This window comes from Microtus ochrogaster, linkage group LG3 (assembly GCF_000317375.1).
Source record: "Microtus ochrogaster isolate Prairie Vole_2 linkage group LG3, MicOch1.0, whole genome shotgun sequence".
NCBI classification, from domain to species: Eukaryota; Metazoa; Chordata; class Mammalia; order Rodentia; family Cricetidae; genus Microtus; species Microtus ochrogaster.
The window spans coordinates 46,471,694-46,488,234 of NC_022029.1; the positions used below are offsets into that span (position 1 = coordinate 46,471,694).

At 48.0% G+C, this 16,541-nt stretch overlaps 1 protein-coding gene across 9 annotated transcripts in view; it reads left to right on the plus strand.

Moving 5' to 3' along the window:
• Dtnb (dystrobrevin beta) overlaps nt 1–16,541 on the plus strand; it is a 209,021-nt gene that overhangs the window by 190,994 nt on the left and 1,486 nt on the right. For 7 of the 9 annotated variants that reach the window (XM_013351397.2, XM_026785972.1, XM_013351398.2 and 4 more), the window contains 3 exons: nt 9,804–9,963; nt 10,684–10,773; nt 16,244–16,280. In XM_013351397.2, the coding sequence (XP_013206851.1) occupies nt 9,804–9,963; nt 10,684–10,773; nt 16,244–16,248 (255 nt within the window). In that variant the 3' untranslated portion in view covers nt 16,249–16,280. The remainder of the gene's footprint in view (nt 1–9,803; nt 9,964–10,683; nt 10,774–16,243; nt 16,281–16,541) is intronic. The other 2 variants (XM_026785974.1, XM_026785975.1) reach the window with 1 other exon arrangement.

The window sequence follows — 16,541 nt, forward strand, 5'->3', positions numbered from 1 at the left end:
TTTTCACTAAAGACAATGCCCTTTTCTCTCTGCAGCTGGTCCTCTGGCAGATCCTTTGCCTCTGTGTCTGAGTTCTCATTGCTCTGGGGAGGGATCCCTGTCCTCAGCTCACCTTCTCTGGCATACTGCGTACCTGTTTCGGCTTCAGTGTTTGGTTTGTGTTCTAGATAAGGGACGAAGTCATAATCTGCATCCTCCCTTCCTACATTTCTTGTACGTACTGGAAATGAAGTTGGTTCTTCTATAGAAAATCGCAGTCGTTCTGGGATTGCAGCTCGGTGGTAGAGGCCCATGTCTACTCTTACCAAAGGGAGGTGGGAAACCATAGTTCGCTTCAGTCTTAGGACTGTGGTGTTGTGATCCAAGCATACTCAGCTTCTCCTAGCCATCCGAGGCCTTCTCCTGATTTGTTTTTTCGCTGGTTGGCCTCTGTGGGTCTCAGTCTCTATGTGCATTAAGTGAAATAGGTCATAAGACCCTGGAATACACAGACGTAATTTCCACACACTTTCTTGAGTTTTCCATGCCTTTGCTGGTTTGATAATGAGAAACAGCAGACTGGACTGCTGCTCTAGCTCTACACCCCCGGCAGGAGTGTTTCTACCATAAGGGGTGTCTGCATTCAGGGAACCTGAGTTATAGGACATTTGTCGTGTGTGCTTATTGGTCAGATGTGTTACTGACCATGCTGGATGCCAGCCTTAGCTATGGAATGTGTTACAAGTGATGTCTCAGGAATCCTGAAAGTTCTGCAGTGTATTGTGGGGCTTCTCTTCTTCCCAAGGCCAATGGCCCTCCTACCTTGGGCCATCCCACTAACTCTTTTACTTTTTCTGGGGATTCCCCTGCATCCCCTGCTACCCACCCCACTGTGCTGCTCATATACTGCTCATGCTGGATTAGTGGTTTTTGGTTTCATTTTGTTTTTCTGGGGGGGAGGGGTTCGAGACAGGGTTTCTCTGTGGCTTTGGAGCCTGTCCTGGAACTAGCTCTTGTAGCCCAGGCTGGCCTCAGACTCACAGAGATCCACCTGCCTCTGCCTCCCGAGCGCCAGGATTAAAGGCGTGCGCCACCACCGCCCACCTGGACTAGTTGTTTTTAATGGAGAGCCTGGCAGTCCCTGTGGCGAGGGCCTGCCTTGACTATGTCCTTGCTGTTGAGACAAGGTGCTAGTCTACCTTACTGCAGTACTACAGCTGGGTTCTCAGTGTCTATCTGGCCTACACCTGACAAGTCCCTGATCACGGTAAGGGAGACACAGCAAGGCGAGAGGATCACTGTGCACCACAGGCACTGTCTCAGTGTGCACCAGACATTCCAGTGTGTGCAGGGGACTTGGCATGTCCATAATTACAATACATGATCAGAAGGCTCTTTTTTCCGGCTTTCTTTCCAAAGCTAGTCCTGTGCCCCGCAGGGCAGCCTGTTCCCTGTGCCTCTCATCAGCCTCATGTCTTCAAGACCTCTGTGTGCAACGTCTCTGGGGTCAGCTAGACTTGTGAGGAAGGTTAGTTAGGTACAAGCAGAACGTGTTGTCAGGTGACCTTGAGACAGAGGTGGCTGCAGAGCCAATTCTTCTCAGGAGCGTGCTCTTCTCTGACAGTGGTTTCAATTCAATTCAAGCACGGGCCACTTGGCATTGGGGACATGCAGTGATGTGGTGAAGGTTGTGGATCACAGCATTTTTATCTGAAAAATGCCTCCGTGTCAGCTAGCATCCTCCCGTTCATAGATGAGAAAACTGGACCCCGGAAATGGGAAAGTGTGTGTGTGCCATACAGTTGAGCGAGGAAGCCAGTCTCCATCTTCTATTTCCAGTCCTTTGTCACTGACCTACTCTGCCTCTCTCTGTGCTCACCTGGGAAGAGCTGGGATTGCATCTCAGACACTGCAACTTCCCTTTTGTGTTGGGTACAGAGCCTTGCATGCTACAGGGTGCTGATAGTCACGGACAGAGAGCCAGAGACTGGGTATTGGTCCAGGCTACTGGTCACAGGGCCCCCAGTACACATTAGGAAGATGTTTTCCTGGTTACCTTTCCTTGCCTCTCTTCCCTCCCATGGGCTTCTTTCTGGGGGCCTTCAGCCTGTCATTGGGGCCTCTAGTTCTAGTCTCTCCCCAAATCCATCTGCCTTCTTTGTGAACCCAATTCCAGCTTTGGTTGTCTACCAAAGTAGTTGTTTAAAAAACAAAAACACAGTAAGTTTGGTGCATGGATTATTTATTGCTACACAATTTAATCTCAAAACTGGCTTAGAAAAGCATATCACCGGGGCTGGAGAGATGGCTCAGCGGTTAAGAGCATTGCCTGCTCTTCCAAAGGTCCTGAGTTCAATTCCCGGCAACCACATGGTGGCTCACAACCATCTGTAATGAGGTCTGGTGCCCTCTTCTGGCCTGCAGGCATACACACAGACAGACTATTGTATACATAATAAATAAATATAAAAAAAAGAAAGAAAAGCATATCACCAAGCGTGTTGGTGCATGCTGTAATAGCAATCATATCACAACCCCTATGGGCCAGGAACCCTACAGAGACTCCTGTAAGGGTGAAGTCAAGGGTCATCCAGGCTACAGCTACCATCTTTTATAGCCTAAGCTCAGAAGTGGCATCTGTCCATTTTTCTGATTCATTAGAAGCAAGTCACTTGGCCCAGCCAACATTCCAGAACAGATTATTTCAGGATGTGCGTGGCAGGTCACTTTGGGCTGTCTGAGGTCTGGCTACCACATTTAGTTAGCTAGTCTGAGAATTTCACACAAAGATTTTCCAACGATGGATAGATTACCACTCACTGGGGAATCACTGCCTGCCCTGGCTACTTCCCATCACAGAAGGAAGGGTGGAAAACTTGATGCCCCTCATCCTCGCCTGACGAGTACTCACTACGCACCAACCTGTGCAGAACACAGTGGTACAGGCATGGACTGTGAGAGGGCCATGCTGCCACAGAGGAGCAGAGCCCTGGTCTCAGGAAGGCTGATGCCTGGGGGCCCAGCAGGCATGCATGGGTCAGGAGGCGAGGGCAGAGGGCAGTCGTGCACCTGAGAGAGAGAGAAGACAGTATGAGACCTGCTGGTCAGTGAGGACACTGTCCTGTCAACAGAGAGAATGCAGCATCACCAGCACTCCTGTTTTGTTATTGTTCCGTCTGAGCGACAAAGTAATAGCCTCTTGGCATCCCTGGACCAATGGCATCCACAGCCAAGACCAGTTCCTTCTCAGGCAGGGCTGAAGCAACTGCATAGCCATGAGCCACACACCCTGTCTTTGAGCTACTCCGAGTACCAAAGTACTCTTACTCCACCAGACAAGAGTTCACTGAGCCCCTGCCAGCTCTATCCCAACTTTTTTTTTAACTTATTTTTTCAATTTTATGTGTATGAGTTTTTACCTGCATGTATGTATGTGCACCGTGTGCTCTAGGTGCCTGAAGAGGTCAAAATTGGTTAATTAGATCCCTTGGAATTGGAGTTACAGATGATTATGAGCCACCATGTGGGTGCTGGGACTTGAACCTGGGTTCTCTGGGAGAGCAGCCAGGGCTTATAACCACTGAGACCACTGAGCCATCACTACAACTCCCTGTTCCAGCAGTTTTAATATGCAAATACTGGTGGCTGCTGAGAGGGAGAGAGTCATTTCTCTTCAGGAATGCAGCCCCTGAGAAACTACCCACCAACATGCTGGACTAAGGACTTTTTTTTTCAAGTACATGAAATTGGGAGGGAATAGTGGTAGGGCAAACTGCGGGAAGAATTGGAGGGGAGGGGAGGGACTGGGGTGGATTTGATCAAAACACATTTTTTATATATGTATGAAATACTCAATTAAAAAAAATATTAACTGACCATAAGTGGATCCACTTGTAACTGTGAAGAAATGACACAGAGTCTGGAAAAGTAAGGAATGATAAAATGTTTAATGATTACTAACAAACAAAAATTAGTTATTTCATAAAATAAAAAAAATACTTAGTCAAGTCACCTTTTATTAGTCCAAGTTAGTGGGCTCTGGGGTTTTCTGTGCTAGGATCTATTAAATCATTGCCAGCAAACATTTGTATGCTTTAGGTGGGCTTATGTTTTCATTTCTCTCAGGAGTGGGGTTGCTGGGTTACGTGGGTAGGCTTCTATTGAACGTTCTCAGAAACTGCTGAGATCCTTTCTGCCCTGGCAGTAGGAGGTTTCAGGTTCCCACACCCTTGCCAGTCTTTTCAGCTGTGTTGCTCCTCAGCAGTTCTGAGCAGAGCATTGTGTGTGCAGTGTCCCTCTCCCTGGGGACTTGGCGTGTACATAATTACAACACTCAAAGACCTTTGAGGAAACGTGTGCTCAGATTTCACCCACTTTGCGGTCGGATTGCATGTCACCTTACCCAGTTAGGAGAAATCTCCGTATGCTCTGCTTCAGATAGAATTTGTGGATGTTTTCTTTCAGTCTGTGCCATCCTCTTGGTGCACATCCAACTTAAATTCATCTTTTTAACTGTAAAATTCAGTGTTGTGTTTTTAAACTATATTTACAGAGTTTTACTGTCATCATTACCTTCAGTTTAAGAACTCCATCACTTCATCAATCTCAAAACAACCGTCACACCCGTTCACAATCTTCTCTCAGCCTTCCCAGCCCCCACTCTTAACTATGTAACCACTAACATACTTTGTGATTTCCCTACTCTGGGATTTTTGTGTAAATTTAGAATATGTGTTCATTTGTTAATGGCTTCCTTCACTTAGCAAAATGTTTTCACAATATGTGGATGTCATCAGTTCTTTGTTCCTTTTTATTGCCTAATACTATTCCATTGTCTGGCTATAGCTTGTTTTATTTAAGGCATTCCCCAGTTGACGTCTGAGTTGTTTCCACTCTTTGGCTATGTTAGTGTTCTTGTGCACATCTGGACACTGACTTCTGTTCAAACACGTTCTCATTTCTCCTGGATGGGAATATATATATATCTGAGAATGGAATTACCGTGTTATGTGGTACTCAGCCCTTTGAGGAGTATCCAGACCATTTTCCAAAGCAGCTGCATCATCTTACACTCCTGTTGGCACTGCCTGCGGATTCCAGTCTCTCGACGTTCTTGTTGGCACTTGTTATCTTTTCTGTAGAATTCATCCTAATGGGTGTAAAGTGGTCTCTCATCGTTTCTTCATTTCTTTCCCCAGTGTTCAGTGCCATCGAAGGTCTTTTTCACGCCTGTTGTACTTTTTTGTATCTTTCGAGAGTTATCTTCTTGATCTTTTGCTCGTTTTGTAATTAGATCATCTGTCCTTTTATGACTGAGTCGGGAGAGTTCTTTGTATTGAGAGGTCAGGCCCCTTATCAGATATGTCATCCTGAGACTTTTCTCCCTTTGTGTCTTCCTTTCACTTCCTTTCGTTGTTGCTTTTCACTTATTTTATTATTTTATGTGTGTGTGCACACACAGGCCCATGGAGGCCAGAAGTGGGCACTGGTTTCCCCGGAGCCACCTGATATAGGTGCAGGGATCTAAACGCCAGTTCTTTGACAGCAGTGATCTCTCCAGCTGTGACTGCTGGAACAGGATCTCAGGCAGCCCTGGTGGTCCTGACTGGAGCCCCTGGTATAGCTGAAGCTGGTCTCAGCCCCACACCCGGCTGCCTCTCTCTCCAAAGGTCTGGGGTTACTGGCACACCCAACACCGAGATCTCCCTTGTCTCAAGCTTTTTTTTGTTGGTTTTGGCTTTTTGTTGTTGTTTTGTTTTGTTTTTTAGACAAGATCTTTCTTTTTAGCTCTGGATGGCCTGGGAGTCACTATGTAGATCAGGCTGGTCTCAGACTCAGAGTTCTGCCTGCCTCTGCCTCCCCAGTGCTAGTCTAGTTTTATTTATTTAGATAGTTGAGCCATTTTTTAGTTGATCCCCTCTTATGGAGTTTAATGACTTACTTTGAAAAGCAAAGGGTTTTTTTTTTTAAATCAAGATGATAATTTTACATTTCTCTGCAGTATAGCCTGATCTAATTTATATATTGTATCAATGAACTAGGATAGCTATTATTATAAGCAGGTAATAATTTCCTGTGATAAGAACATTTGAAACCTCTTCTGGATATTTTGGTAAAAGTCTCTAACTTAATTTTGAAAAAGCTCATTTATTATGGGCTAAGGAGATGGCTTGTTAAAAGCACTTAGCCTGAAAGAATAAGGACATGGTGGCACACACTTGTAGTCCCAGCACTGGGGATGCAGAAATAAGGCTACTCCTGGGAGTCGCTGGCCAGCTAGACTAACCTAATCAGTGAACCACAGTTTCAGTGAAAGACCCCCATCTCAGGTGGACGGTGGAGAGATAGCTCAGCGGTTGAAAGCCATGGCCATGCTAGACATGGTGAGAAATACCTACAGTCTCAGCATTTGGGAAGTAGAGGCAGGCGGATCTTTTGTGAGTTCCAGGACAGCCAGGGATACACAGAGAAACCTGTCTTAAACAAACAAACAAACAAAAAACCCGGTTGCTCTTCCAAAGGACCTGGGTTCAGTTCCAAACACTCACATGGCAGCTCACAGCCATCTGTAACTCCAGTCTCAGGGGGTCTGACTCATCTTTGGGCACCAGATACACATGTGGCACAACACCCATCCACATAAAATAAAAATAAATGAATCTTAAGAAAAACTAGGAGGGGAGTAACTATAGAAGGTGCCTAATACTGCTCTCTGGCTTCTCTGTGCAGCATAAACACGCACACATTAAAAAACAAAATAACTTATTCCTTTCTTTTCTTTTTAAGTGAATTTTTTTTTAGAAAGATTTGTTTATGTGTGTGAGTGCACCGTCTGCACGTGTGCCTGCATCAGATCCCATTAGAGATGGCTGTGAGCCACCATGTGGTTGCTGGGATTTGAACTCAGGACCTCTTGGAAGAGCAGCCAGCACTCCTAACTGTTGAGCCATCTCTCCAGCCCAGCCCCCCTTTTTCTTTTAAACATAATGATTTGGGTATTATGTCCAAGAAGCCTTTGCATAAGATTTTCCTTTGCCTTTTTTGAGAAATTATAAAATATTAGCTCTAATACTTACTATGCTTCATTTTGAAGTTCTTCTGTTGGTTTGGGGTGTTTGGGTTTGGTTTGGTTGGTTGTTCGAGACAGGGTTTCTTTGTTTATTCCTGGCTGCCCTGGAACTCACTCTGTAACCAGGCTGGCCTTGAACTCAGAGAGCCACCTGCCTCTGCCTCTCACATGCTGGGATTAAAGAGGTGCGCCACCCCTACCTGGTGCTTTGTCTTTTTAATGTGATGTGAAGTAAGGGTCTAAGTTCGTATTTATTTGTATCATGGCTCACTCTCTAAGAGTATGCTAAGTGATAAAAGCAAATTTAAAAGTAATTATTGTAGTTCAATGCCATTCATACAGAATTTAAAGGCATGAAAATGTTATATTCATCTTTATGAATATAATACATGGGTTAAAAAAAAAGTTCCACACCAAAATCTCTGGTAAGAAAAACAGGAAGTTTCCAAAGGGAAGAATGAAGGTACTGACCCTGTGAAGAATTGGTGGTAAAGGAGTCTTCAAGTCTGTCTGTACTATTTTAGATTAAAATAAATTGTATGTAATTATTCATTTGGGGTGACTGATGGTATTATACTCAGTCATTTTCTGAGCTTTTATATTTCTTAATTAAAGCACACAGAGTTGGCATTACGGTATTCCTGTGATCCCAGTACTTGGGAGCTAGAGGCAGGAGGAAGAGGAGTCCAACCAAGGCTGTCCTCAGTTCAGGGCCAGCCTAGGGTACGTGAGACACCCATACACAGAGATTCAGCAAGAATCACAGAGAACAGGGCAGAGTGGCATGCTCCTAAAATCCCAGCATGGAGCCGCAGCAGGGGGATCTTTAAGTTGAGGCCATATCTCAGAAAACAAACCTAGAAAACAGGAGCGATAGAAAACAAAATAGTCCATTCAGCACCCACACAGCTGCACAGGAGGGCAGGCACTGTGCGTCCCTCCAGGCAGCTCGTCTGGGGCATATTCTGTCTGTGTGGCATTTCTGGGCTAGATCCCTGGGGGAATTCGCAAGGATTTGTGTTCACTGTTACTTCTATTCTCCCAGTTTTGCTCCCACAAAATCCACCGACCTGACCACCCTGGGTCAGGGAACTGCCCCTGAGTAGTTTAACTGTCACACCCTGTTGCTCCAAGCTACCTCTTAGGGGTTCAGCCCTGTCAACATGGAAATGAACATCTCTTTCCCAACTTCTGGCCATCAGAAACAGTGAAGTGTACAATGAACACAAACTTGGACGTTTCTGCAAGAAGCACATGGCCGCAGAAGTAGCTGCTGATGCCCTGGGTGAACAACAAATAAGGTTTTTCCACGGCGGAGTGAGTGGCATTCTTGTTCCAGACCCAGGAGAACTGGAGAGGGAAAGTGCACCTTCGTTCAGAGTGTTCTCAACTCGGTTATTTTTAAGAGAGAAGGATATTCCTGGACTGACAGACAGACACTACTGTGCCTCAGTGGTTGGGACCCAAAAGAGCTAGCAGAATCTGAAAACTTAAAGATGATGTCCACCAATGTTGTTAGAAAACCCTTAAACAAAGGAGGTAAGAAGCCCAGGACCAGTGCACCCAAGATTCAGCGCCTTGTTTACTCCATGTATCCTGCAGCACAAACGCTCTGAAGAAACAATATATTAAGCAAAATAAGGAGGCTCCAGAACATGCTAAGCTTTTGGCCAAGAGAATGAAAGATACCAAAGAGAAATACCAGGAACAGATTGCCAAGAGCTATAGGCTGTCCTTACCAAGAGCTTTTACTTCCAAGTCTGAGTCTAGTCAAAAATAAACCTTTAAGAGTAATGAATAGCTGGGCGGTGGTGGTGCACACCTTTAATCCCAGAACTCGTGAGGCAGAGGCAGGCGGATCTCTGTGAGTTTAAAGCCAGCCTGGACTTCATAGTTCCAAGATAACCAGGGCTATATAGAAGAGACCCTGTCAAGACATAGGGAGGGGGAGAGGAATAAATGATCAGCTTGGGGGGAAAAATCCAGAACTATACCAGACTTTCCTGAGGAAGGTCCCCCTCTAGTGAGCATGTGGCCGCTCTCTCCTGGTCCTTGGCTACTCAAACAGACCTCCCTGAGCAGGCATGGCAGTTTTGCTGACCAGGCCGAGGAGGCACTCTACAGCTGAGCCTCTGACCGGCAGCTACTGGGGTGAGATCTTGAGCGTGAGAAGGAAGGCTGCTGTACAGCCGCGGAGCGGAAGGGTTCTTCTGCCACGGCCCCTGGCAAGCTGTATTTCCTCCCACACACGCTTGAGAAGCCTCACACGTGATCTTGATTTTCATCTATAAAAGTTGTATTAAAAGGTGGGCAGTTTCTACCCACAGGACTTGTGGGATCAGATGAGGATGGGTACAGAATGTTGACATGCAAACACGAGGATCTTTGTGGGGTTTTTTGTTAATTTTTTTTCCTTCTTGGATCTTCCTGGATGCAGCCTTTCTCCTTGCCATATGCTTCCAACGTCTCTCAGCTTCTTTTGGTTTTGATTTTCACCCCATGGTTTTGAACTTTCTCTGTAGCCCAGCCCTTTGAGTTCCCAGCCATCCTCCTGCCTCCTAAGTGCGAGGTCTCAGCCTGTTCTTAAAATGCTCTTACTCCCACACTGCCCTCTTCCCTCTTCTTTCTCTTCCTTTTCTGAGTCCTGGCCATTTTTTTTTTTTTTTTAAAGCATGGTCCTGGCTGGGAAGTGCTTTCCTCTTTTTTTTGAGAGATCGGCACCCAAAATGACATGTTTTCTCTCCCATCCTCCCAGGCTCAAGCCACAGGGTCACCTCACACATCACCCACTCATGGAGGTGGCCGCCCTATGCCCATGCCCGTGCGTTCCACGTCTGCAGGCTCCACCCCTACCCACGGCCCACAGGATTCACTGAGTGGAGTTGGAGGAGACGTACAGGAGGCCTTTGCACAAGGTGAGTTTCCAGGCAAGTCTGTGGAGAGCTGAGGGGCTGAGATCACATACCGGATCCCTGCCAGCATTTTTCCAGCTTTCCTTTTGTGCTCTTGACTTTGGAGGATCAGATAATGTGGCCTTAGTAATCAGATTTACAGTATAAATAAGTTATGCCCTGGGTCCTTCTCCATGATAGGCTGGTCTTCCATGGGAGGTCTGCAGGCACGCGTGTGAAGACAACTGGCCTCCTGGGTTCTGAGCTCTAGCCTGAAGGAAATGCCTCACCCTTTGGACTTTGCTCCTTACACATTTGTCCCCGAAGGTCCTTAGAATAAGTAAGAACAGGAAAAGAAGTGATTTCCATAGGACCTAAGCATGCATTTGCCACGGTGGCCCACTGAGGAACCAGAGACCTACAATCTTAAATAATGGGCAAGGGAGTCTGGGGGGGGGGGGAATGGGGACAAGGAAATGGGAGGCCCCTCACTCTGAGACTGAGGAACTTTGTGGGGCAACACTAAGCCAGAACCCTGCTGCGGGGCCTTCGAAGCATTGGACTTGCCAGGCCCCTGCTCTCCCGGTGGAGAAGACAATGTTCCAGGAGCATGCAGACCTGCGGCAGTCCTACCTTCCCTAGTCACCTCTGCACCCGGGCTCCAGGGCCGCACTGCCTGGGGCATCTCTCGGCGCCCTTTTCCATGCTCATCCATCTGCACTGCCATCTGCTCTGACTCCTCAGGTACAAGGAGGAACCTCCGCAATGACCTGCTGGTGGCTGCTGACTCCATCACCAACACCATGTCGTCCCTGGTGAAGGAGCTTCATTCAGGTGAAACCCAGAGCTCCCCACCAGTCTCCACCTCCCCTGTGCCCACATCTTCCTGCCCTCTCCTACCACCGGGCACACAGCCTTCCTGCCACTCTGTTTTCCCTTCTAGGAGCACACAGGATCTTCACCCGGTGCCTCCCTCCCACACGTGATCACAGTTTATATTAAGAACAGTCTGAAGGAGCAGACACAGCTCCTCAGTGCAGCCAGATCCCCGCCTCACTCCCTGTCTCCACCTACACTTTGTCCACAGTCTCTTTCCCTAGGGGCCGTCGCCTCATTCTGAAGCTATCCTGGATGTGGCAGCAGTCAGCACAAGCCACCTGTCTCTATTCCAGCCGTCCTCTGGCTTCCTGCTGTTTGATTCTGTTTAGAAACCCTGTCTTCTCCTTTTGTCCGTGACCAGGCTCTGATCTCACCTGAAGATCCCAGCTGCTGCTCCCTCCATTCTTCACCTTTGGTACTATTTGACTTCTCTCTCCATCTCTCCATGACTCAGCCAGTGCAGTGGCTTCCCAGGGTCCTCTGCTTCACAGCGTTTTCCCACAAAATCACCGAGTAGACCACAGCTCCATCAGGGATATAGCCACTCGGTGCTCAGGAGTTACTTTGTAGCCTTAGCGTTCCTATGAAAGCTGCCATCCCCAGTGCTGCAGTGCTTACACCGAAGGCTCGTCTGTGTCCTTTCTTACCCAAGGCAGTGCTTGTAAGAACTCTGCAGTGGCCTCTAGCAGGGCTGTCAAGCTAAAGCACAGAGCAGGGTTTCCGGGGACCGTTCAGACAGTCCTGAGGAAGGCACGCCCAGGGTGTTTTCAGCGGGGGAAAGCATCTCCTTTTGGGCTGTCATTTTTTCCACACCTCAGCCTTCAAGTCCTTCTGTTTTCCTTCAGAAGAGATTACACCTGTGGCCTGATTGGCTTTCCCAGCTCAGGTCCGTCACCCATTCTGCCACAGGCGATATGATGCCTTCACCCTCTCTCATCCTGTTTCTCATGCCCATACCAAAGCCCAGCCCTCACTGTACAGGCACAGAGCTGGGGATGGGTGACCTTAGGATGACCTCACAGCTGATTAGAAAGCCCTTTCTCGAATATAGCTCCCTGATAGGTTTCAGTTGGTGTTTTAGAGGGAATTTCTTAGGGATTTTTAGGACATGCAGAGAAAGTAGTTAGTTTATGCAAAACGAGCGACTCACAAGCTCTGCACTCAAGAATGGGAATGTAACTCGATTATGGGAATGTAACTTGATTGACAGGAACTGATCAGGCATGGCAGTGCATGCCTGCTATCCCCAATACTTGGGAGGCTTAGGAATTCAAAGCCCACCTAGGCCATATGGTGGGGTGAAGGGGCAAGAACATCAGTCAATATGAAAAGCTGGTTTTAATAAAATGGCATTATTTAGGTGCATTAGGTGTATCAGGGATCCTGTTGTACAACCTCCTTGTTTTAGAATGTGGGCTCTTTTAGAAAAATTACTTGCTTGCAATCACACAGCATGCAGAGGCAAAGCTAGTTCTAGAGCTTGGGTGTAGAGAAACATGGAGCCAGGGCTCTGAGCTGACCTGGGACAGACTACAGGGCAGTCTCTGTGAGGTTCCTTTTCCCAAGCACAGAAGCCTATATCTGACACAGACAAATGCACACATGACCTAGCACTCTTGTTAAAGACAGAGATAAACACTGTTCCTCAGTGGATGGGAGACTCATGTTGACTCCCTTGAAGTGGCTTCCTGGGCCTTTATTAGGCTAGGAGTGGTTATCCAGGTCGGCTTTTCATACACGTCCTGCAGCCTGCATAGGGCACACATCTGTAGTTTGTCTTCCCCATCTTCCAAAAAATATTTTCAACTAATGGAATCCTAGAGTTCAAAAGGATCTTAAAGATATTTCATTGAGCTTGCTGTCAATTTAAAAGCCTCCAGTTTGAATATTTTCAGGGAACTCATGTATAGCCAGGTCTAATCACTGGCGATTTCTTCCTTATTAGGGAACTGAAATCTTCCCTTTCTATCATGGGTTATTTCCCGCCTAAAGCCGCCCTAAGTCCAGACTTCCTCTCCAGGCCTCCTTTAGAGTGTTTAGTGGTAGATAATGCGGTAACTCCCAAGTTTTCTCCTTTTCTAGGAGATTCTACCCAATCCCTTTAACATGCATCAAATATGCCAGCCGGTGACATCATGCCCTCTGCTTCATGGATGTGCAGGGTTCCAATCAAGCGTTGTCAGGGTGTGGAGCTGTTGGGCATGGTCAAGGGACATGTATACACCCTGGAAGCTGCTTGCTGCATTAGGTCTCTGCCTCAGGCCTCCAGCCTCCCTCACTGTACTAGACCAAACAGTCCCTGGCCTCCTTGGACTTGTTTCCACAGTAGAGGAAGGTGCAGAGAAAGAAAAGGAGATGCAGGATGAGAAAGTCAGGACCCCTGGTCTGAATGGGAGCCCAAGCTCCTTCCTTTCCCTTTGTTCCCGCCTCTCTTCTAATACTCCCTCCCCAAGTCTGCAGCCCCCTCAGTTCCTCTTGCCTGTTCTCCCAACTGCCTCTGAGGCTTGCCCACAGGTGGTAACACCGGACAGTACTCACACGCTGGGATGCAAATGAGTCATAGAACATTGCCCTACTTCACAGGGTTGATGGTCTCGTTGGAGAAGCACAACTGAGACATGCAGAGGAAGTGTGGGAGAAGACAGAGCAGCAGAAGAGGTGGATTGGCTGGGGTTGCTCACCCAGCACACCTAAAGCCCATGCTAGACTCCCGCACCACATAGACCACAGGAGCAGGGGCATGCCTGTAATGCCAGTGCTTGGCAGGTAGAGACGGGCATCTGAGATTCAGGCTCATTCTCTGCTGCAGAGTGAACGTGAGGCCAGTGTGGCCTACATGAAGCTTTGCCTCAAAAGAAAACACCATTGAATCTGGGTGTGTTGGCATTCACCTTTAATCCCAGCACGCAGAAGACAGAGGCAGGCAGATCTATGATTTTGAGGCCAGCCTGGTCTACGGAGCAAGTTCCAGGAGAGCCAGAGCTACACAGAGAAACCCTGTCACAAAACAAAACACACCAAACCATTAGATGTATAGCAAATAGCACTAAGACTCCTGAAAAGGAAAAGACTTGTAGGTTGGAATAGATGGCTTCCTGGAAGAATAAAGCGAGAAAGGAAGGTGTTGGTGAAGGACAATAATGCCTTCTTAGACTCTGTGTGTAATGTACCAAGCTTCATGCTCTTGTCATCTTTCAGTTTTATTTATTAAGCAGATAACAAAATCCTCTTGAGGCGTTTGAGAGTCTCCAGTTCTATCTATCATATATTAATATGTTGTTTTTCTCCAGAACTTAAACTCCCTAAGGCAGAGATTTTGGCCTTTCTTGTTGGTAATGTAGTCATTCCCAGTGTCAGGAACAGTGATTGCCATCTAGTAATGACAGTGAATGAACCTAAGGAAAGGTTAAGGGCGACATGATAGCGTTAAGTGAGGGGGAGTGGTCTACAAGCCTCAGGAGGTGAGGAGAGACCCATGCTACCTCCTAGCTTCCTGCTAGACCCAGAGGTAGGTCTGTCACACAGCCCTGGGGGGGAAGAATTCTAGACAAGGCTCTCCGAGGCTCATTAGCTGGGCAGGTTAATAAATGGCAGGACCTGGACTCACTCCAGGAGTTCCAACTCCAAGCCAGTGCTTTAGTCCAAGCAGAACAATTAGACCAAGCGAAGTGGGGAAGCCCCAGTGAGGTGTAAGGCAGTCAAAGGGGGACAGGTGGGAACCCTCTCGGGACAGTGGCTCTGTGGTGCCGTTTAGCCCCTGGGATGGTACGGATAAGAGAGCGTTTGCAGGCTCAGGGGCAAGGAGTTTGTCAGCAAGGGCACTGACATTGCCTAGGAGACAGGAGAAAACATTGTCTAAGTACAGAAACTATTAGAAGCCAAAGCGAGGCCTGGGAGAAATAGGCCACTGGGCATGAGTTTGTGGGAATTGCTGTCCTGGCCACACACCTCAGGCTGTCAGAGGAGAAACAGCTATTTGGAGGTGTAGGTCCAGATAAGAAGGCCATGAGGCAAGAGAAACCAAGATGTACCTCTCATGTAAACACCCACCCGCCCCAAACACATGTCTGTACCCCAACCAAACTCCAGCATTGCTATGGAAATGTTTTTACTAAAGGCATAGCAGCTGCCGCCTTGGCCCTCCCTTCCTGTGGCACACTGCTCTAGGAGTGCCTCCAGATCCCTCCTCAGCTTCCCTCCGCCCCCCAAAGCAAGCCTAGAGCCCCATCTTTGCCCTCCACTCTTGCCTTAGCCATGGACTGCACCCCCACCCCCGTAGGAACTGGAGTGGTTTCTGTTGGCCCAACCTCAGGGCCCTCTGTCTCCGTCACTGGCTGACCACCTCTCTGTCTGACTGGATGCTTGCTCCTAGCTCTTAGTATCTCTTGGTCCCTCTGAGTGCACATACCAGGGCCTGTATGTCTGTGTGGAGACTGTGAGAATGCCTGAGCTTCTGTGGCTCTCAGGTGCCATCTCTAAGAGCAAGGGGGTAGAGTCAGGGTGCAAGATGAGGGAAGTTTGTTTTTGTTGCCTCTAAACGTTGTATGAGTCCTTGCAGATATCAAAATGTGGAGACATTCAGAATCAATAACTACCAATTTTACAGAGAAACATTTCTCTTCTTTGGGGTGAAGTCAGGCTCACGTGGGAAGCACAGCTCAGTCAGCTCCCGGCTCAGTACACATGGGTGTCTTTAGCACACATGAACGGCACATGGGCTCTTTTGAAGAACTCTGACCAAAGCAGGCTTCCAAGCTCTATTCACCCCTAGCTCTCACCTCTGTCTGCCCTATCCTTGCTGTCTGAATCCCAGAGAAGGATGCTGCTACTCTGTGGTACCCTTCCCTCTGAGCACCCCTTTATCCTGTGTGTAAAACAAGACCACACAGTGAGACATAGACTGTCACCTCCTTTGATTGCCCCAGTACTCCACATTGGTCTGAGCCACTCCAGAGCTCCTGTGTCCTTCAGAATGTCCCCTAGCCATCTAGTTTGTACACTGAACACGCCGATGCATATCTAGGCAGCAGCAACCCTCTCTGAGGACACACGTGGGCTCAGAATGTCCAAGGGGGAGCTGGCTAGCAATGTTGTTCCAGAACATAGAGAAACAATGTTCCTCTCAAACTGTTTCCACTTTGTTTTCCTTTCAGAACCATGCAGGCTCTGGTCTCTCCCCCCTCCCCCGCCCCTCATAGCCGCTCCCTAGAGTTGGTTTGATTTTTCTTCATAACATTCCCATGTCAGTTGGGGGTTATGAGTAACTGCCCTACCTCATTATCCCTGGCAGAAAAGCGCAATAGAAAGGGATATTTAAGGCTAGCCCCTGGGCCGGGTGGGTCAGGGAAGCCCCCTTAGAGAAGTCCAGGGGCCGGAGAAGAGCTGGAGTGTGACCTCAGTATTGTTTCTGCCTATGCTGCCACAGGTTAGCCAAGGAAGCAGCCCGGACACGGGAAGCCCAGGTGAGTAGTGAGTCCTATCTTCCTCTTTTCCTTCTTCCCTCATAGGCCCCAAGCCAGAGCAAGCCTTGCAGTTAGGATTTTCTCAAAAGAACCAATTCTGCCTTTTCCTCTGCTCCCACACAGCTGCCTCCTCTAGACCTGTTTACCAGGTTTCCAGGCAGTGGCTTGACTTACATTGCGTGTCTGTGGCCTGGCGTCACCAGTAGCACTGACTGAAGCAGGTGGCAGAGTAGCCACCTTCCTGGGCTTCCTCTGCTTCTG